General features: G+C 37.9%; 1 protein-coding gene across 1 annotated transcript in view; it reads left to right on the top strand.

Annotated features, from left to right (window-relative positions):
- Positions 1–23,188, top strand: part of LOC129723908 (translation initiation factor eIF-2B subunit gamma) — a 184,763-nt gene that overhangs the window by 28,480 nt on the left and 133,095 nt on the right. The window contains exons 2-3 of the mRNA XM_055678404.1: positions 14,849–14,996; positions 15,048–15,405. Coding sequence (XP_055534379.1) covers positions 14,849–14,996; positions 15,048–15,405 — 506 coding nt within the window. The remainder of the gene's footprint in view (positions 1–14,848; positions 14,997–15,047; positions 15,406–23,188) is intronic.

Here is a 23,188-nt window from a genome sequence, read left to right as displayed (position 1 = left end):
CGACAAAACATCGTAATTAATCGCCACCAAATATCGCAATTATTTGCAATTAATATCAGGATTATACGCGACTCGTCTGTCGAACGGCGATGGCCAAGCAAATAGGCCGTTTTTGAAGTTCTCTTGCTGACCGCTTGCAGTATGTGTTGAGGGCCTATATATTTACTTTTTTCTTATTTTTGGGTAATGCATATCTGGTTGCTCCGTAACATTGTGTAGTCAGCTGAGATAAATCAATGAGAGATACGTTTCGGTAGTTGCATAATGACTTCATAAACAGATTTTCGAATATTTGAGTGTGTCTTGATTAGGTTGTAGGTCCGGTATCCTCGCGTGCGCTTTATTTTTGCGGTGTTACATCATCAACCGGAATGAGTTCGGATCGCGTTATGATTTCCGTAAAAGATATAATGAACTCGTACGCGCGATAATAACAAATATCCCGGTATTAGAACTCAGCGCATCGTTTACCAAAACGAAATCTGCTGCAAACCTAACCCTTTTCTCCAACATCCCAGTGATTTCTCGTGGAAGTGCAGAGGTGTTCTCGGCTTCCAATAAAGCGAGTATCACGTCAACATATTCCTATACACACTCCTTCTTTGACCTGCATTCGGATGCGGCCGGCGCTGGTATTGCCTAATATAAAGATTAAGGTCACCAGTTTTTACACATTGAGGATGAATGTTAATCCCAAGCATCATCCATTGGTTCTCTGTGTAATTACAGCTGATCTGGCAATAACGGAGTAGCAACCGCGGGCGGTCAATCATGCTCATGCTCATGCTCATGCTTTTTGTTTACCCACATTGATATTGACAACAGGTTATTTTTAATACTTACGCTGTCTAGAGGAAATAATTTTTGACCTAACAGGACAATCAAAGAAATTGGATTTGTGTTCACCCCCACAAGTTCATTAAGCAGTGTGCAGTAAGGAAAGCGAAAATGACGAACTGGAAATATGATACAGATTTGGAAAAATATACCGCATCCCGATGGGACTTGAACCGCAATCTCCCTGTCTTCGGCATGGTGTTTTGACCAATTAAACTACGGGGGACGGTGGTACTGTTCCACAATTGAGCCGTTGAGAGCAAAAGTGGTACATGTGCCAATTTTACACTTTTTGGGTTTTTTGCATAAATTGATGCAGAACGCAATAACGTACTAGAATATCCAAGAAAAAAACGAGATCTGATAACCTAAACCAAAGTTATAGCTAGAACAATTTTTGGTAATTAACATAATCACCATTTCGTTGAGAGCAAAAGTGGTACATGTCCAGTCTGTGCATATTAGATGAATTGTAAGTCGAAGATCTTAGGATATAGAACAATCATGTCTTCAGCAAAGTTGGTCAATTGAATGAGTTCTTTCAGATGAAGACCTGTCTGTTTTAGAATTTTCTCACTATGTGGCGCTAGTGTACCCGTGACTATTTTGTAACAGAAAGAGTTTGATCTTTTTCAGTATCAACTCGTATGCTGTGGCCAATTTAGAAGATAACTCTCTGAGGTCTTTGATATAGATATATATTTACACACTGGACCCAGGTTTGGCTTAAGGCAGGCCACCAATAGCCTTCCGGAAGATCCAGAAATACCGTAATTCAGGTCAATTTTCTAAAGTGATCCTAGAGCTTCCTAATATTTTCGAAACTGCTTCTGCGGGATTGACTAGAAACGAAATAATTTAACCGAAAGATCTGGAACTAACGTAAAATGTCAATTTCAAAAGTGTTCCTAAAGCTTCCTGTTTTTTTTTTTCGAGACCAATTCTAGAAGGAAAATGATCTTTTACCGAAATATGCTCCAAGATGGCCATCACGTAAACCACCGGTACTACCATAAAAGAGATTAATTTTTAAGAACAGTCCCACTTTTTTTCTAAACCACATTCAGACGAAAAAAAATGATCTCATGACAGAATGTTACTCAAATTTACCATCAGATAACCCTCCGAAAGATACGGAGTTACCGTAAACAAGATTAATTTTGAAAAATAGGTTCTTGTCCCATCTGAATACGGTGTATATTTTTCCAAGGCTGTATCATATTTTCAGTTCACTCATTTGTCGCTCCTCTAACTACATACACTGTCTGCTTTAATGAACAGGTCCTAGTATTTTCCGTGTTTTTTTTTTCGAAACTATCACATGCAAAAATATACCATAATATCAAAAAAAAAAGCCGAGATCTGATAACTTATACCAGAGTTATAGCCAAAATAATTTTCAGTTTTCCTCTTCTACGGTATTTCTGGATCCGGAGGGCAACCGGTAGTCTATCGAAAGTTGAACCTGGGCCCATTGTGTAGTTATTATCGACCAAATAGCAATTCTAAAGATACCAGGGTATTTTCCTTTTAATCGGCCCCAGTCGATCTAGATTATTTAAAATGTCTTCTGTTACATATACACTAGCGCCACAAAGTGACAGAATTCCTTAACAAACAGATCATCATTCTATAGTACTCAATCACTTGGACAGCTCTGCTGAAGACATGAATGTTCTATATCCTGAGATTAGGGAGCTAAAATGCACCCTTCATGCTCGCACATGTACCACTTTTGCTTTCAACGTTTTCTGGTTGCCATTATTTTTCCCATAGAACAAAAGTGGTACATGTTTTTCCATTGAAGTTTGTGTAGGTTTCTCAACCAGAACTCGTTATGCTTTCATGTACCGTCTTTTGAAACCTTTCCAGCAATGATTTAGTGCAGTTATGTTGGGAAAAATTGTTGAAAATAATTTACTATTTGAGTGTTTTCGTTTATCGCGTCTCCTGAAAAATTTACTCAATGGCACATGTACCACTTTTGCTCTCAACGGCTCAATTATATGCGTATCACATTCCACTGCCGACTTATTCTATTGCTCATCTTTAACTACACACATTGCTGTGCAAGCGTTATTGATAGACTGAAAGTAATGTCTCATCACACACAGAAGAGTCAGCTGATGCTGATAACTCTTATAGACCTGTGTGATCGAGACCAAAGTCAGTCTGAGTCGTGCTTGCAAGTGCGACACAACAACGGAAGGTTGTTGTATACCTACTCTTTTGTACGGCACCGTAAACTATAAACAAACAAATTTTGAAATAAATCGTTGACCCGCGCAAGTAAGTTCCGATACATATTGAACGCCTTATGCCTAAGCGTTACAACACACTCGCTACCATGCCTTGATGAGTGCACTGCAACGCTTGGTGCTCGATTCGTACAGCACCCAAAATGCAGCGTTGCAATTTAGATGCTCGTCACTCCAGCTGTTTCCAGTAGGAGCCAAAGTTAGTCATACATGTAAATACACACATATTAAGTATTTCGGCGATTCGTTGTTTTGCTTTCGTCTCGATTAGACGCAAATTGTTTATCTCTGTTTGAGTTCGCAAAATAACAATACACGAGTTATCGTACGGGTGTTTTTTTGTCGATTAGTTCTTGTGTTGCGCGATAACAATAGCCTGTTGTATATCGGCAGAAACATCTGCACACTGGTAGGGGCAGGCTACCCCGCCAGTGATTTGATACGCAGCTGATATATCAGCAAGAATAATTCTCCCGCACCGCTGTTACCCCGCTAGCAGCACGGACCACCATACGATCGAGCGAGTGGAAGTCAACTACAAGTGGCATCTACAAGGTCGCGTGTAAGATACGGCCACTGTGTCACAACACGAAGCTGGATCGTCATTGTTTGTTCTGCGGAGACACTCGATTAATCCAACTATCAGCCGTGAGGTCGTGACTTAGACGTTCGGTGAAGTATTACATTTAGAATTTTAACTATAATTATCAATATTATTACTATGTTATAATATTATTATTAATATTATTATTGATATTATTATTATTGTTATTATTATTATTATTACTACAATTATTATTATTATTATTATTACTATTGTTATTAGTATTAGTATTACTGTCTTTTTTTTATTTGATCCATTGTAGATTGAAAAATTGTTTTTCAAAATTAATATCAACTACTTGAACCCCCCCCCCCATATTCGAATATTTATCGTTTGTGTGCGGTAGAGCGTAACGCTCCCGCAAAACGGACGACATGCAGGTGCAACTTTTCCTGGAGGTGGAAACAAACGGGGAAGAAATTGAAATTTCTCCCATCAGCTCACCCCTACCTTCCCCTGTGCCCTCCCCTTTGCCAAGTCCTGTACCAAGAGTACCGGAAGTACGGGTAAAAGCTTACCCAGATGCCGCTGGCGGTCCCTACGTTGTTTTTTTTCCGGCCCATAAAGAAGCCATTGAATATTATTCAAATTGGCAAAGACCTGGCAAAACATTTTTCGGCCGTAACCGAGATTACGAAGGTGAGGCCGAACAAACTGCGAGTTGTCGTGAGTAGCTTGAAGCAAGCAAACGAAATTGCTGGCTCCGAGCTCTTCACGAGAGAGTATCGCGTGTACATCCCTGCCAAGGATGTAGAAATCGACGGTGTGGTTACCGAGGGGAATCTCACTGTCGATGACATTTGCGTCATGGAGTTGGCTGTTTTAAAAAGCCCTTGATGCAAAGTGTAAAGATACTGGATTGCAAGCAATTGCATTCAGTATCCATCGAAGAAGGGAAGAAGAAATTCCTACCTTCGGATTCCTTCCGAGTAACATTCGCCGGATCCGCGCTGCCGAACTACGTCCGCTTGGACAGGGTTCGTCTACCTGTACGCCTGTTCGTACCGCGGGTCATGCATTGCCAAAACTGCAAGCAGTTAGGTCACACAGCCACCTACTGCTGCAACAGGGCACGCTGTAGCAAGTGCGGAGGCAATCATGCTGAGAACGCTTGCAGTGGGGATACTGAAAAGTGTCTTTATTGCGAGGGAACTCGGCATGACCTTCCGGCATGTCCCGCGTACAAACAGCGCGAGGAAAAAATTAAGCGTTCCCTTAAGGAACGATCAAAGCGCTCTTTTGCAGAAATGCTTAAGAGGGCTGAGCCACCCTTGACAGGAAACATCTTTTCCTTCTTGCCAACTGATGAGGGTACATCTGACGATCCCGTCGAAGGGTGTTCCTATGCCTTGCCAGAGGGATCTAGGAAGAGGAGAATGCTCAACTCTCCTAATCTTTCTCGCAAAGGTCGTAAGATAACCCCTAGCGGAATGACCAATAAGACAACACAAAAAGGAAGCGGTGAAGAAAAACCGAAGCAAGTACCCCCCGGTTTTAATTTCAAATCAAACCAGGAGTACCCACCGCTTCCTGGGGCACCAAAAACCCCTCGTGCATCCATTTCTCGATCATAAGATAAAAAAGAAACAGGGTTCATAAAATTTTCTGATATTGTGGACTGGATATTTAAAACATTCAACATACCAGATCCCCTACAAAATATTCTTCTTGCCCTTCTTCCTACAGTGAAAACCTTTTTGAAGCAACTAGCAGCAACTTGGCCCCTCATTTCAGCTATTATATCTTTCGATGACTAATACGGCGAAAGAGGTTAGGAATTTTTTCACTGTATTACAGTGGAATTGCAGAAGTATCATCCCCAAATTCGTTTTATTTTCTCATTTGATGAATACATACAATTGTGATGCATTCGCGCTCTGTGAAACCTTTCTCAATTCGAACGATCAACTCAATTTCCACGATTTTAACATTATTCGTCGAGATCGAGACTCACACGGTGGAGGGGTACTTTTAGGGTTAAAAAAGTGCTATTCTTTTTTCAGAATCGACCTCCCCTCGATCTCGAATATTGAAGTTGTTGCCATTCAAACGAATTTGAATGGAAAAGACCTTTGCCTTGTTTCGTTATATATTCCCCCATCCGCGCAGATTGAACAGAAGCAACTCCTTGATATAGCAGAATTGCTTCCCGCACCTTTTATGATTTTGGGAGATTTTAACTCTCACTGTTCGCTATGGGGGTCGCTGTACGACGACAACCGATCTTCTTTAATTTGTAACTTGATCGACGACTTCAATATGACACTTTTGAATACTGGGGAAGCGACACGTGTACCTAATCCTCCAGCCCGTGAAAGCGTGCTTGACCTATCCCTCTGCTCGACATCACTAGCGTTAGATTGCCAGTGGAAAGTAATCAACGATCCCCACGATAGTGATCATCTTCCAATCGTTATATCAATTGCTAATGGTTCAACTCCCCCGAACCCAATCAATATTTCCTACGACCTTACACGTAATATTGATTAGAAGCGTTATGAGTCTATTATAGCGGAATCTATCGAGACTCACGAGGAACTTCCTCCGGAGGAAGAACACGCGTTCTTAGCTGGCTTGATAATCGACGCCGCGACTCAAGCTCAGACGAAACCGATACCCGGGGTAACGATTAGAAAGCGCCCTCCCAACAAATGGTGGGACAAAGAGTGCTTTGAGCTGTACGCGCGAAAGTCCGCGGCGTATAAGGACTACCGGGAGTACGGCACTGTCAACCTACTTCGGAAGTACGAGGCACTGGGCAGGCAGATGAAGAGCTTAGTAAAGGCGAAAAAACGCGGGTACTGGCGGCGGTTCGTAAACGCGTTGTCGAGGGAAACAGCGATGAGCACTCTTTGGGATACCGCCAGGCGCATGCGGAACCGTGACGTTTCGAATGAGAGTGAGGAGTATTCAGATCGCTGGATACTCGATTTTGCCAAAAAGGTCTGTCCGGACTCTGTACCGGAACAGAAAACCTTTCGCGACGCGTTTATAGTAACTACGGAAGAGCCTCCATTTTCGATGTTGGAATTTTCAATGGCTCTCCTGTCGTGCAACAATAAGGCTCCAGGGTTAGATAGAATAAAATTCAACCTGTCGAAGAATCTACTCTGCAAAAAGACGCTTGTTGAATTTGTTCAACAAGTTTCTTGAGCTAAATATTGTTCCGCATGACTGGAGGGAGGTAAAAGTCATTGCTATTGGGAAACCCGGGAAACCTGCCTCTGATCACAATTCATATAGGCCGATTGCGATGCTCTCTTGCCTCCGGAAATTAATGGAGAAAATGATCCTCTTACGGTTAGACAAATGGGTCGAAACAAACGGTTACTTTCAGATACTCAATTTGGCTTTCGCCGGGGCAAAGGGACGAACGATTGCCTAGCGTTGCTTTCTACTGAAATTCAAGTCGCATTTGCTCGGAAAGAGCAAATGGCTTCTGCGTTGTTGGATATTAAGGGGGCTTTTGACTCTGTCTCTGTAGAAGTTTTAAGCGCGAAACTTCATTCGCAGGGACTTTCACCAAATTTGAATAAGTTTTTGCTCAACTTGTTGTCAGAAAAGCATATGTATTTCTCACATGGCGATTCGATAACTTCCCGAATTAGTTACATGGGCCTTCCCCAGGGCTCATGTTTAAGTCCTCTCTTATATAATTTTTACGTCAATGACATCGATGAATGTCTTGCAAATTCATGCACGCTAAGGCAACTTGCAGACGATAGCGTTGTATCCATTACTGGTAGCGAGGCTAGCGATCTGCAAGGACCATTGCAAGATACCTTAGACAATTTGTCTGAATGGGCTCTTAAGCTGGGTATCGAATTCTCTCCGGAGAAAACTAAGTTGGTCGTTTTTTCTAGGAAGCATAACCCAGCTCAGCTGCAGCTCGTACTAACGGGTAAAACGATCTCTCAGGTTTTAGTCGCTAAATATCTCGGGGTCTGGTTCGACTCTAAATGCACCTGGGCTTGTCATATTAGGTATCTGACACGAAAATGCCAACAGAGGATTAATTTTCTTCGTACGATTACCGGAACCTGGTGGGGAGCCCACCCAGGAGACCTTCTGAGGTTATACCAAACAACAATACTGTCAGTTCTTGAGTACGGTTGTTTCTGCTTTCGCTCCGCTGCGAACACGCATATTTTGAAACTAGAAAGAATACAATATCGTTGTTTGCGTATTGCCTTGGGTTGCATGCAGTCGACCCATACGATGAGTCTTGAAGTGTTAGCGGGTATTCTTCCGTTGAAACATCGTTTTTGGAATCTCTCTTACCGGTTGCTAATTCGATGCACAGTTATGAACCCATTAGTAATTGAAAATTTCGAGAGGTTGGTCGACCTTCAATCTCAATCCAGATTTATGACTTTATATTTTGACTATATGGCTCAAGATATTAATCCTTCTTCATACGATTCCTCCAATGTCGCACTTTTAGATACTTCTAATAATGCTATATTCTTCGACACCACCATGAAACAGACATTTCTGGTATCCCGGATCAATTGCGACCCCAAGAGATCCCTAAGATTTTTTCCAATAAGTTTAAACATGTTAGTTATGATAAAAGATTTTACACTGACGGATCTAATCTAGATGAGTCCACTGGCTTCGGTGTTTTCCACGAAAATTTTACCGCCTCCTACAAACTCGATGCTCCTGCTTCCGTGTACGTCGCAGAACTTGCTGCTATTCAGTACTCTCTTGGTATCATCGAAACCCTCTCCATAGACCACTACTTCATCTTCACAGATAGTCTCAGTGCCATTGAGGCTCTGCGATCGATGAAGCCTGTGAAGCACACCCCGTATTTCCTGGGGAAAATACGGCGGTTTTTAAGTGCTTTAACAGATAAAAATTACCGGGTTACCTTAGCGTGGGTCCCTTCTCATTGCTCGATTCCGGGTAATGAAAAGGCTGACTCTTTAGCTAAGGTGGGTGCTATTGATGGCGATATTTATGAAAGACCAATTGCTTATGATGAATTTTATAGCATTTTGCGTCAGAGAACACTCAACAGTTGGCAATCATCATGGAACTTAGATGAACTGGGACGGTGGCTACATTCCATTTTTCCTAAGGTATCGACGAAAGCATGGTTCAAGGGGTTGGATGTAGGTCGGGACTTCATTCGCGTGATGTCCAGACTTATGTCCAATCACTATACGTGTAACACGCATCTCTTTCGTATAGGGATTGTAGACAGTAATCACTGCGTTTGTGGCGATGGCTACCATGACATCGAGCATGTTGTTTGGTCGTGTGCCGAATTCTGTGATGTTAGGTCCGAGCTTATAGATTCCCTCCGGGCCCGAGGAAAACAACCGAACGTACCCGTTAGAGACATTCTGGGAAGCGGTGATCTCCAGTACATGACACAACTGTACTGTTATTTGAAAAAAAATGACATTAAAATTTAATATTCGTTTGTCTATTGGTCAGAATACCCGTATACGACGCTGGAGACACGAACACGAAGAGCCTAAATCTATGTTTAAAAAACAAAAAAGAACACCAGTCGAAACACAAATAGATCGTATATCTTAATTAGTTTTAAGCAAGAATTGTATTTCCCTCCTCTCACCTTAAATCCCCACTAGCTCGTAGTCGGCTGCGAGAATAAATAAAAGGCCTCCCTCTTTTCCCTGCTAACGTAGAATTAATACGAATTGTACTTGGCTCAGTAAAACAGAAAATGTATCGTGCCGTGTCAAATAAACTAATTTTAAACCATAAGTATTTCGCCAATTGCATTTGCCTATAAAAGCGAATCAATTTAAATAAAGAATGAAATTGATCAATAAGCATTCCGCAGCGACTGGTCTACTTCAGTTCGGAAAAGCTATAAGAACGAAGAGGTCTTATCATTGCGAACAGGTTGACTTTCGTCGACTCCGTCATCGCTATTAGAAAAACCTCCCGAAGTTCCGCCGGTTGTTCCGCACCAAGATTTTATAATTTAAAAGTTATTAAATGGCGACCGTTAGTGAAATGCCTGCAATCAGTGGATTGCAGAGAAGTCCGCGATGCCACGTAAAGTGAAGTACCAGTACCATTAAAACAGTAAAAGTGCAGAAGTTCGCGACCAAGAAATGAAAAGTGATACAAAGTACAGTACAAGTTCAGTACACAGGTAACTTATCTTGGACATAAAATAACAGATCAAGGTATACTACCTGATGATTCAAAATTTAGTGCAATATTAAAATATCCAATACCTACAAATGCGGATGAAGTAAGACGATTTGTAGCATTCTGCAACTACTACAGTAAATTCGTCCCAAATTTTGCTATAATAGCATATCCGCTCAACCAAGTACTGAAAAGAATGCAACTTTTGTTTGGTCAGATGGCTGTCAACAAGCATTTAACACTTTGAAAAATGCACTAATTTCAGCCATGTTACTACAATACCCCGATTTTACGAAAGAATTTATTTTAGTCACGGGCGCTCCAGACATAGGCTGTGGCGCCGTTTTTTCCCTACATACCGAACATGGAAATTTTCCAATTGCATTCGCAAGTAAAACATTTACACCCGGAGAAAAAATGAACCGGTAATTTTGAAAGAATTAACGGCTATACATTGGGCCATTAATTACTTTAAGCCATATTTGTACGGAAGGAAATTTACAGTTCGAATGATCACAGACCTTTAATCTATCTGTTTGGAATGAAAAATCCATCTTCCAAATTAACTAGAATACGGCTTGATTTGGAGGAATACGATTTTACGGTAGAATATATACCGGAAGAGGAAAACGTCGGACCAGACGCTTTGTCAAGAATAGTAACATCTTCGGATGAGCTAAAACAAACAAATATTTTTAAGGTGAATACAAGGTCTATGACCCGAAAGATTAACGAAAATAATACGGAACAAACTTATGTACCAAGAGAGACTGATCACCTCTCAACATACATAACTAACAATCCGTCGGAAACAAACAAATTATTTAAATTAGAAACGAAAATAATCAAAGATGAAATAACAATTACATTGAAAAGAAATAACTAAATTGTAGCACAAGTGCTCTAAAATATGAATGGAAGTCAGTCACTCGGGTCTGCTCTTCTAGAATTATAACAAATTGCAAAAGGGTATAACCAAAACAAAATAGCGCTGTCGACAAACGACGTAATATTTAAAAATATATCAATTGAAAACTTTAAAATTATTGCAAACACACAAGTGTGCTCGATTAAAATTATTTTATATAAGCCACCAACAAAGGACAAAACAAGAAATGATATGGAAAATTCTACACGATTTTCTTAATACACCTACAGGAGGACATATCGGTCAGCACCGCCTGTACCTCAAAGTAAGAGAAATATACACGTGGAATAATGTGGAATAATCAGTGGATTGCAGAGAAGTCCGCGATGCCACGTAAAGCGAAGTACCAGTACCATTAAAACACGGAAAATTCTACACGATTTTCTTAATACACCTACAGGAGGACATGTCGGTCAGCACCGCCTGTACCTCAAAGTAAGAGAAATATACACGTGGAATAATTGAAACGTTCGATTGCAGAATTCATAAGGGCCTGCGAGTTATGCAAACGAAACAAAGTCATAAAACAAACTAAGAAAAAAGAAATAATAACAACCACACCTTCACACCCATTCGAAAATATTTCAATAGACACCATTGGGCCACTACCAAAAAGCAATAATAACAATAGATATGCCGTTAGCATCCAATGCGACTTAACTAAATATGTCGTACTAATCCCTGTACCTACAAAAGAAGCTAACGTAATAGCCAAATCCTTAGTTGACGATTTCTTACTTACGTTCGGAACATTTTCAATCTTACGATCAGATCAAGGAACAGAATACAACAATGAAATTTTGGAACAAATATGCAAAATGTTACAAATCAGACAAAAATTTAGCACAGCTTATCATCCACAGACAATTGGTTCACAGATGTTTATATGAATATCTGAGGTCCTTTGTCAACGAACATCAATCAGACTGGGATGACTGGTTGAAATTTTATTCATTTAATTACAATTCGACTCAGACCACGGATTTTGAAAAAGGTTCGATCAAAATCGGTTCAGATCTAGCGGAATGACAGGTGAAAGAATTTTCATTTTTTCGGCTCCGGATGGGTCGGGTACGCAAGTGTTAATAAAGAATGAAATTAATCAATTAGCATTCCGCAGCAACTGGTGTTCTTCAGACCGTCTCACCGGAAAAGCTAGAAGAACAAAGAGGTCTTATCATTGCGAACGGGTTGACTTTCTTCGACTGCGTCACCGCTGTTAGAGAAACCTCCCGAAGTTCCGCACCAAGATTTTATAATTTAAAAGTTATTTAAAGGTGCTCCGTAGAGCTAAATTTTTTGAACAAAATTTCTATTTTTAACAACGGCTTTCACCCGTTAACATTCAAGTTCATTAAGCAGACAATGTGTGCAGTGGGGAAAGCGAAAAATAAGCGAACTGGAAATATGATACAGATTTGGAAAAATATATTGCATCCCGACGGGAGTTGAACCCGCAATCTCCCTGTCTCCGGCATGGTGTTTTGACCAATTAAACTACGGAGGACGGTGATACTGTTCCACAATCTATATGCGTATCACATTCCACTGCCGACTTATTTTATTGCTCATCCCTAACTACACACACTGCTGTGCAAGCGTTACTTATGACTGAAAGGAATGTTCATCCCCACAATTCACACATTTGAAACTACCGGTGGTCTTTTTCACAGGACAGATGTCCTTTGTGTGAGAAGAGTCACCACAAATCATACAATTTGCTGTCATATGACAGTTACGATTTCCATGACCATGAGTTTGACAACTCCGGCATTGCGTGAGATTATGGATGTCTCTCGAAGTTTTCCCACTTTATTCACACATTGAATAAAACACGTTCTTTTTCTAAAAAATCAAATTACTTGCTTTGGTACGATCAAAATGTACCAAGTAATTTTGCTGGTGTATTCTAGTATTGAATTTTCGCATTTGACTTCGTTTCATCAAAATTACTTGGTTGGGGGTATTTTGTCAAACAATCTTTAATTTCATCAACAGTCTGATCATATGAAAGACCTTTTAAAACAGCCCTAAACGATCTCTCGTTTTTAGCATCAAAGGTTTAAAATTTGTACATACTTTCAGTAAATTTTTTTCCGTGTTGGGTATTTTCGTCACTGCGACCAATTTTTTGATATTTTGTGACATTTCAGTCAAATACTGTGATGGATGTTTGTGGCCTTCAAAAGATTCGGCCAAAATATGAATTTCGCCTCAGCGGCTATTTTGAAAAATAACTTTTACATCAGAAAGAAATGATAAAACTCCTGAACAAAAAGCATCATAATTTGCAACTATCACCACAATAGGTGGAACCTAAGCTTTCTTCATACCGGCATTTTGCTCAGAAGGAGAAGCTTCAAACTCTTGATCACCTATAGAAGAAAACAATTTCATACCTATTGTTTCTGAATCACTCGGAGGAGAAGCCTCACGTTTTCTTGTAGCCGTATCAAAGAGAGCTTTTTTAGTTCGTCCTGGCATTTCAACTTAAATTTCACTTCACTTTCACTTTACACAAATTTTGTTGAACTCGTTGAACGTTAAAAACAAATTCAATACTTCGCGATTCAACAGATACTCTTTAAAAAAGATTACCTATTGAAAGCGGAAAATTTCCAATATCTCTCGGTAGTCTAAGACTAAGCCCCGAGCTGTTGGTAAGGTAATATACGACCGTTCTGCAAGGCATTTCAAGTCGTACTGAATGCGTGGATAAATTTATTATTCCCATGTAAACAACACCCACTAAGCTTTCATATTTATGACGTAAATAAAGCATCAGAGTGTTCTCTTCATTTTTGAGCAAATTTGTCCACATAAATCACCTGAAAACTAATAATTTAAGGGAGCGGTTTCAGGCACGTACAAACAATCTGCCGTGCTGCCACATCTCTCTCTCCCTTTATATAGGGTGATTTTTTTGCTATTTGGTTTTTCGTGTATTCATATTTGACAGTTCACGCGGGAATTCTGACAGCTGTCAAAGTCTAATGTACTCAGTTTGGTTTGCCATTTCACCATGAACAGACTTACGCCTGAGCAACGCTTACAAATAATCGAATTTTTGGGCAGAACAACTTGCCGAAAATCCACTTTTTTACCGAAAAATTGCGTTCAGTGACGAAGCTCATTTCTGATTAAATGGGTATGTTAATAAGCAAAATTGCCGCATTTTGATCGGAGAGCAACCAGAGGCAATACAAGAATCGCCAATGCATCCAGAAAAATGCACGGTTTGGTGCGGTTTACACGCTGGAGGCATCATTGGTCCATACTTCTTCAAAGATGATCAAAATCGCAACGTTACGATCAATGGCGCTCGCTATCGCGCGATAATTTCTGATTTTTTTTTGCCGGAAATGGAAGAGCTGGGTCTTGATGACATGTGGTTTCAGCAAGACGGAGCAACGTGCCACACATGGCGCGAATCAATGGACATATTACGGAATGAGTTCGGTGAGCAATTCATCTCACTAAATGGACCGGTCAATTAGCCGCCTAGATCATGCGATTTAACACCGCTAGATTATTTTTTGTGGGGCTACGTTAAGTATCTCGTCTATGCGGATAAGCCAACAACAATTTCAGCCTTGGAAGACAACATTACACGCGTTATTCGCGAGATACCAGCCGAAATGCTCGAAAAAGTGACCCAAAACAGGACTTTTCGTATGGACCATTTAAAACGTAGCCATGGCCAACATTTGAATGAAATTATCTTTAAAAAGTAAATGGCATAAACCAATTTATCGGCTCAAATAAAGATTTCATACAGTTTTGTAATTTTTATGCGTTTTCTTTTTAAAGAAAAACCAAATTCTTAAAAAAGTCACCCTTTATAATAGTCTAGATAAATTTCTGGAAAAAAGTATGCAATGTTGTTTAAGTAAGTGAGACCTTCACAAGAACAAAGCTCCAATAAACTCCGAGAGGTTCTGCCAACATGTGATCGTGTCGCTCGGGATCCGTCTAACACGACTGACATGCGTTTCTCATTACGGCATACGTTGTTTATCATACACCTTATCAACAGAACGCTAGTCGAATGATGTAATGACGAATTTTTTGTTTCTATTTCAGAAGCTATTGTTCTTGTTTTGGAAAATGAAAAAATAGAGATTCAACAGAGATTAGAGAAAACTCAACTCAAACTAAAAATTGATTTCTGTTCCATCTCTGGAGACTCAGACGTAGGAACTGCTGATGCATTACGACAAATTGTCGAGAGGTAAACGAATGCCATTCACACTATTAAAAAAATCATCTTTTTTTTTTACAGAATTAAGACAGATTTTGTATTGCTCTCATGTGACACTATTATGGAGTTCAGTCTTTACCATGTACTTAAAAGTTTCCGTAAGCACAATGCAACTATAGTCAGTTTATTAGTACACAGTGATGATCAAGATTTCGTAATTCCGGGTCCTAAAATGAAGAACAAATTGGAACTGGACCTCTTCGGTATATGCCCAACTTCAAAACGTTTAGTTTTTATGGGTTCTGCCAGTGATTTTGAAAACATTTTCAAGCTTCCTGGACATTTATTGCGACAACATGAATCGGTTGAATTGTGTAGTGGATTATTAGATGCCCACGTTTATGTGATGAAAAAATGGATGATTGATTATATTGAAGCAGTAAGTATAGAAGATATAAGAAATAATATATACTAGCTGATACCCGGCTCGCGTTGCTGCACCAATAGGTTTACGGCAACCGCATATCTATCGAATGTATATAATTTTGATCAAATATCAACATTACCATATTATATCTATAAGGCTCTATGTATGCTTTCCTAAAACTGTTTTTCTGAATCATGTTTCTACAATGTTACGATTTCTATCAAAACTCTAACAAATACATTCGAAAAGAATTTAAAAACTTAACAGAATGTTCTGATACTAAGTTCATTATTTTGGCTAGGAATAGCTCAAGCATTATCTAATCAAGTAACACGTGCAAAAAGCTCCCAATTAGCATTCCGCAGCGACTTTTCAACTCCAATTCATCTCACCGGAATAGCTACAAACAACGAAGAGGTTTTATCATTGCGAACGGGTTGATTTTCGTCGACTCCGTCACCGCTATCAGAGAAACCTCCCGAAGTTCCGCTGGTTGTTTCACATCAAGAGTTTATCATTCAAAAAGTTTATTAATTTTAATAAATGGCGACCGTGAGTAATAACTTGCAATCATCGGATTGCAGAAATTCGCGATAGTGAAAACAGTGAACGCGATCTTGTAAGTGAATAACAGTGCCAAGAAGATGGGTAAATCACAAAGTAAAACCTAAAAAAATACTGGTGATCCCCAAGTGCTGATATTGAACAATCAGGAACAGCACACCGCCTACCATGAGGAAACTAACCTGTTGTTGTGGGTAGTGCTGATAATGGTAGCTGTGCAGTTAATAATCGTACTATGTAAATCAGGCTGATACAAATTTCGAATTCTTTTTATGTCCAAGGTTATCAAAGTTAGCAGACGTGCATCATCTCGATTACCCAACGCCAACGTGCATCATCTCGATTACAGAAATGCCTGTGTTTGGGCACTATTTGCAATACCGATATTGGGTGGTTTTTGGCCATTGAAGGCAGTTTCCCGAGAGCCGGAAGTCGCCACCTTGGATTTCAAACTGGTATGTGGATATGTTCTCCGGTATCCGGGTATCATCTCGATTCCTAAATGATAATTCCTGTCCGTTTTCCAGTAACCGGAAGTTGCCGCTTCGAATTAAAATTTGACGTCAAGGGTCGATTTCTGGTCTATGAACATTATCTCGATTACGGATATAGCCATTTTGGGTGGTATTTGGTGATTCCTGGAAACCGGAAGCCACCTTCTTGGATTTCAGAACGGCGTCTTGAGTTGATTTTAGGTCTCTTGGCATCATTTCGTTGGTGTTTGGTATTATAGGTTGGTTTCCAGAAACCGGAAACCATTATATTGGATTTCAAAATGGTCAGTGAAGTCGATTCAATATAATATTTTTCTGTAAACTGGAAGTTGTCATTTTGAATTTTAAAATGCTGTCTGGAGCGAGTTTGAATTCACTAAAGCAGGGCCGGTGGTTCATGTGGGTAGTATGGGTAGTAGTACCCACTCGGAAAATATCCCTGTGGGTATTTGCCCACACGGGACTATCGGACAAAACCAAATACTAAAAGGTATACAGCCCTAGGGGTTGTATGAAGTGGTGACGTGGGACTAAATGTATATATTATATGTTGCGCTAAACTGTTCATCAGCAACACTACCGTTTATTTTTGATGGTCGTAATTGTAAAACTAACGATGCATGAATACATAAAAATTTTACACTAAGTAGTAGTTTCGAAAATTCTCATAACTCTTATCTTCAAGCATCTATAGTTCTGAAAAGAACCGATTCCATAATCTTCAGTTAGAAATTCGTGCTACAGAACGCTGATAATCGCACCATCGGTAGCATTGAATATTTATTTTGGCCGCGCATAATAAAGTTTGCTCTCCGCTGTGCCCTCCAGTAGCTGTGCCTGCTAAATATTCTGCAGCGTACGATGGTAACTGTTGCTGCCGTATGCAAAATAAAACGGAACCGATTACATAATCTTCACGTGTGCAGCATAACAACAGAACGCTGATGATCGCACCAACGGTAGCTTTGAATATTTTTCTTGGCCGCGCATAATAACATTTGCTCTCCGCTGTGTCCTCCAGTAGCTGTGCCAGCAAAATATCCTGCAGCGAACGATGGTAACTGTTGCTGCCGTATGCAAAATAAAGGTAACATGCTCCGCAGTGCCTGGAAGTTGACTCGTATGCAGCTCTCGTTTCTCAATGTCGCGTACCTTTAACAGCTGCACTGCACTCGCTATTGTGTAACAAACTAAACTGAAGCTTAATTTTCTACACGCAGTCTTTTGGATCAAGTTCAGCGTAGATTTTTGCCATTAGGGCGTGGCCAAACAAACGTGGCCAAAGACAAACAAACCAAAACACTTTGTTGAGTCAAAATATGTAAGCAGTGGAATTTATTCCGTCCATGTTATTGTTATCTGTGCTCGGGAAGCAAGCCAATAACGAGGGAAATGTATGGGAAAGCTTGACCTTGGAACTTTTCACCTTTTCCACCATTAAGCAGTGAAGCAACAATGTTGAACATTATATCAAACAATTAATACACATTTTACCTGTCCACCTGTATAAATGACTAAGATGCATTAAGTCGTTCGCTTGCTATAATCGTTTGAAATCTGACGCAACATTTTCCAGTTTCATTTTCAATTTCACAAAGACGTAGTGCTACGTCAAAAAAGTAATGTTTTTTTGTTCGAAACTTAAAATTGAGGTTACAAAGCTACAGCAATTAGCAATTTTTAAGTCTTAGATTATATCTATTTTGTATTTTGCACCAACCTGAAAGATTTTTATATTCATCATTTTTTGACCGTTGATTATGGTTTCAATGGAAATCGACTTTTCGAATTTCGTTTTCGATAGGGTTCTTGAGATATTTTCATTGGTCACTGTGATACCACTTGTTTAAAATAGTGTTTGAAATAGTGCTTTATCTAACTAGGCGTGGCCAACGGCAATAATTTGTCATGGTATGGACTTGTGTAGTGGTAGCTTGGAAGCGTCCAATTCTCACAAGCTTTTGAGCATCGGCTGATTGCATGCGCGTAGGCGTATAGCGATCAGCACTCTTTCAATATAATTGCGGAGTCGCTTTTCTGCTTAGCTGCATGCGATTCCGGCTTAGGTGTGGAAATAGAAAGAGAGTGAAAATGGGTCATGAGAAAAGGTGCATGCTGCTAGCTTTGCTTGCAGCGCTTGGGAATTTATGAGGTGACGAAAAAGTGGGTTGAGTAAGGTTTGGGTTGTATCTCATACATGCAACTTGGTTAATTCTCAAGTGGTTGGCATGTAGGCATGGGAATCAGGATTTGTGGTGAAACATGGCTTTAGGAATTTGACTGACTTGGTAGGATTTCTTAAGTGCTTTGCATATGGTCAGTATCGTATGCAGCACTTGTGTGGGAAATCATTTGTTGCCAATGAAGATGTTTTGACGATCCAGCCCGTGGGAATATATTTTCCGGGTCTGTTGGAAAGTCGTTAGAAATTTGGGATTGTGGTAACCTTATAGTGTCAGGCTACAGTTCTAAAGTTTTGTTTTCTCGTAAGAATTTCTCATACCAAAGTTGAGCTTAATCGGACTTCGGAAAGTAGAGCCTTAAAGCGGTAGAAGTTTCAGTTTTTTGATCGATGAAAAAAATGTTCGGGCTGGGAGTGTCTCTTGTGTGTTCTGGTGTAAATCGAGTCTCCCGGCGCAAAAGTTTTCATGACCCGGAAGTTGATTTTTTTTTTCGAACAGTTCTGAGATAACATCAGATCTCGACAATTGATGCATTTCTAAGAGATTTTCTATCTATCGGAAAAATTTCGATTTTGAAAAACTTCAATAACTACTTTTGTGCATTTTTTCGTTGGTCAAAAAGTAAGACTATAAGCACAGAACGGAAGGTCATCTGTGATACGAAAACTGCTAAGTGCTCAGTGAATTTTGCAGCGCTCCCTAGGGGTGGAAAGAACGCTTTTTACACGGAAAATAAACAAAATTTATACTACTTTTATCGAAATCAATCAAACACACTGGTATAAATCTGTCGGCGAAAACACTACAGGTTAACCCCTGCTAAGCATCTGTAAGAAGGAAAACACATTATTTCTAGGGGCTTGACAACTTTATTTCATGAAAAATATTTCGGTAATGGTTTATATATATAAATATATATATATATATATATATATATATATATATATATATATATTATATATATATATATATATATATATATATATATATATATATATATATATATATATATATATATATATATATATATATATATATATATATATATATATATATATATATATATATATATATATATATATATAGATATATAGATATATATAATATATATATATATATATATATATATATATATATATATATATATATATAATATATATATATATATATATATATATATATATATATATATATATATATATATATATATATATATATATATATATATATATATATATCTACTATATATCTACTATATAAAAATGGAATTCCGTAACGCTTGATCTTATTGATATTATTCCCTTTGTCTCTGAGGTGTACAGTAACTACGTAAAACATGCACAATTATGACTTTTTGTGCTAAATTTGCTTCTAAATCAAAATTTAAAGCGATGACATATAATTCTTTTTCAATTAAAATGTTTGTCAATGTTCAAAAAAGACATTTGAGGAAAAATTATTAGTATCTGATCACTAAAACTTGAGAAATTATTCACAAAACTACGTGAAACATGCAAAGTTATGACTTTTTGCGCTAAATTTGCCTCTAAATCAAAATTTAAAGCGATGACATATGATTATTTTTTTATTAAAATGTTTATCATTGTTCAGAAAAGACATTTGAAGAAAAATGATCAGTATCTGATCACTAAAGCTAGAGATATTATTCACAAAACTACGTAAAACATGGAAAATTATGACTTTTTGAGCCGAATTTGCCTCTAAACCAAAGTTCAAAGCGATGACATACGATTTTTTTTTATGAAAATGTTTGTCAATGTTCATTAAAGACATTTGAAGAAAAATTATTAGTATCTGATCACTAAAACTGGAGATTTATTTACAAAACTACGAAAACATGCAAAATTATGACTTTTTGTACCGAATTTGCCTCTAAATCAAAATTTAAAGCGATGACATGTGTTTTTTTTTTATTGAAATGTTTGTCATTGTGCAGAAAAGACATTTGAGGAAAAATTATTAGTATCTGATCACTAAAACTTGAGATATTATTCACAAAACTACGTAAAACATGCAAAATTATGACTTTTTGTGCCGAATTTGCCTCTAATTCAAAATTTAAAGCGATGACATATGATTCTTTTTTCATTAAAATGTTTGTCATTGTTCAGAAAAGACATTTGAAGAAAAATGATTAGTATCTGATCACTAAAACTTGAGATATTATTCTAAAACTACGTAAAACATGCAAAATTATGACTTTTTGTACCGAATTCGCCTCGAAATCAAAATTTTAAGCGATGACATGTGTTTTTTTTTTCAATTGAAATGTTTATCATTGTGCAGAAAAAGCATTTGAGGAAAAATTATTAGTATCTGATCACTAAAACTCGAGATATTATTCACAAAACTACGTAAAACATGCAAAATTATGACTTTTTGTGCCGAATTTGCCTCTAAATCAAAATTTAAAGCGATGACATATGATTCTTTTTTGTTAAAATGTTTGTCAATGTTCAGAAAAGACATTCGAAGAAAAATTATTAGTATCTGATCACTAAAACTTGAGATATTATTCACAAAACTACGTAAAATATGCAAAATTATGACTTTTTATGCTCAATTCGTCTCTAAATCAATTCGCGGTGATATGTGATTCTTTTTTCATTCAAATGTTAGTTGATGTCCAGGAATGACATTTAAGGAAAAATATTAGGTATCTGATTACTCCAATTTGAGATATTATTCACAAAACTACGTAAAACATGCATAAATATGACTTTTTATACTCAAATCGTCTCTAAATCAAAATTCAAAGCGATGACATATGATTCTTTACTCATCAAAGTTTTCGTTGATGCTCAGGAAAGACATTTGAGGAAAAATAATAGGTATCTGATTACTAAAACTTGAGTTATTATTCACAAAACTACGTGAAACATGCAAACTCATGACTTGCCTCTAAATCAAAATATAAAGCTATGATCTGTGAATTTTTCACAATGAAATGTTTGTTAAGGTTAGGGAAGTTATTTAAGGAAATCACGTGAAAAATGGAAAACCATGATTTTTTAAATTTGTTTATGTCAGAATTCAAAGCGATATCATGTGATTTTTTTTTAATAAAATGTTCGTTGTTCCTACAACTTTTGCAAATATTTTCCTGCAAAAAAACTCATTTTTTGGTTCAGTGCGAGTCGAGCATAATAATTTAATATGTCTGATATTTTTGTAGTTTTGTGGATAGTAACACAATACCGGATTCGATTAACTTTTTCACTTTCATTTTACTTTTATTCAAACTATATCTTGGGAGATTGATTGGAAGAAAGACTACATTTCATTAGTTTAAACATCGATTAAGGGGCGACTTTAGCATTAAAACTCATGCTTTTTTAATTTCTACGTAGTTTTGTGAATTAAAGCACAATTGTGAGTTATCAGAAAACCTTCACTTCTTCTCAGACGTGTTTCTTGGACACTAATAAACTTTTTTCATTTTGAAAAAAAAACAGATCTTTAGATTTCATTGTAGAGGAAACCTAAGCATGGCTGGTCATGCTCATGTGCAATTCTTCTCACGCTAATTTCTTTCTTTCAAAAGAGACACGAAAAGAGGTTTTACTGTAAACGATTGTGGAGTTGCCCGAATTTCACCCAATATAGGTATAATCGGAACTGGGATGGACCCACTCATTTTCCAAAATGGCGACTTTCGGTTCCAGGAAAATAGTCTAAAGTGGTGTTTGACCAACAATTTCAATACTTCCGAAAGTGTAACTCCATACGCCATTTCGAGATTCTGAATGAAGACCTAAAGTTTACGTTCTGTGCGTTCTTAGAATATTGGCAGTCCCTCTACAATAATGGGTCAATACACATGTTGCCTAAATGTTGAAAAATGAATTTAAAATCGGAAAAATTATCAACAATGAATGTTTTATTTCCCTTTCTGTATTCTGATGTATACTTTCGATCGACAATTAGTTTCACTGCAGCTGATGCGTGTAAATCGGGTAATAAGAAAAATAGTACTTGCATAGCAAAAGACACAATTATGGGTCACTTTTGCCCTTCAAGATCATTGAGTTTATAAAACCACCAAATCCATCACAAAAGTTACTTTATTGTTGTAAAAGCTGGATAATAAGTTATTTTATTAGATCGTGATGTATTTTCATGCAAAAGTGATAAAAATAGCCAAAATATGGACTGACCCACAATTGTGCACCGCAAAACGTAACATTACTACAATTACGGGTGATTCACTTATTGCAACCGAGCAGAATTATTGTTTTTAGTAACATTTTCAACATTAAATCATTTTAATCGTATGAATAGGGTTACAATTGAGTTATAAAAAATACCACTGCCAATGAAAATTGTTCAGTTTTATGAGAATAGACGTATTTGTGTAAAAGTGACCCATGATTGTAGCTGACCCATAATTGTGGAGGCACTGTATACGATGCGAAATATTTTTGAAGTATGTTGTGCTAATGCATCAATGAAATATAAAAAAATGATTCTCAATTTTTAAACTTTTGATCCCGAGCATCGCCGGGAACGTTCAACTAGTATATATATATATAT

Source organism: Wyeomyia smithii, chromosome 2 (genome assembly GCF_029784165.1).
Source record: "Wyeomyia smithii strain HCP4-BCI-WySm-NY-G18 chromosome 2, ASM2978416v1, whole genome shotgun sequence".
Taxonomy (NCBI): Eukaryota; Metazoa; Arthropoda; class Insecta; order Diptera; family Culicidae; genus Wyeomyia; species Wyeomyia smithii.
The sequence above is the reverse complement of the archived record's forward strand: the minus strand, read 5'-3'. Positions and strand labels throughout refer to the sequence as shown.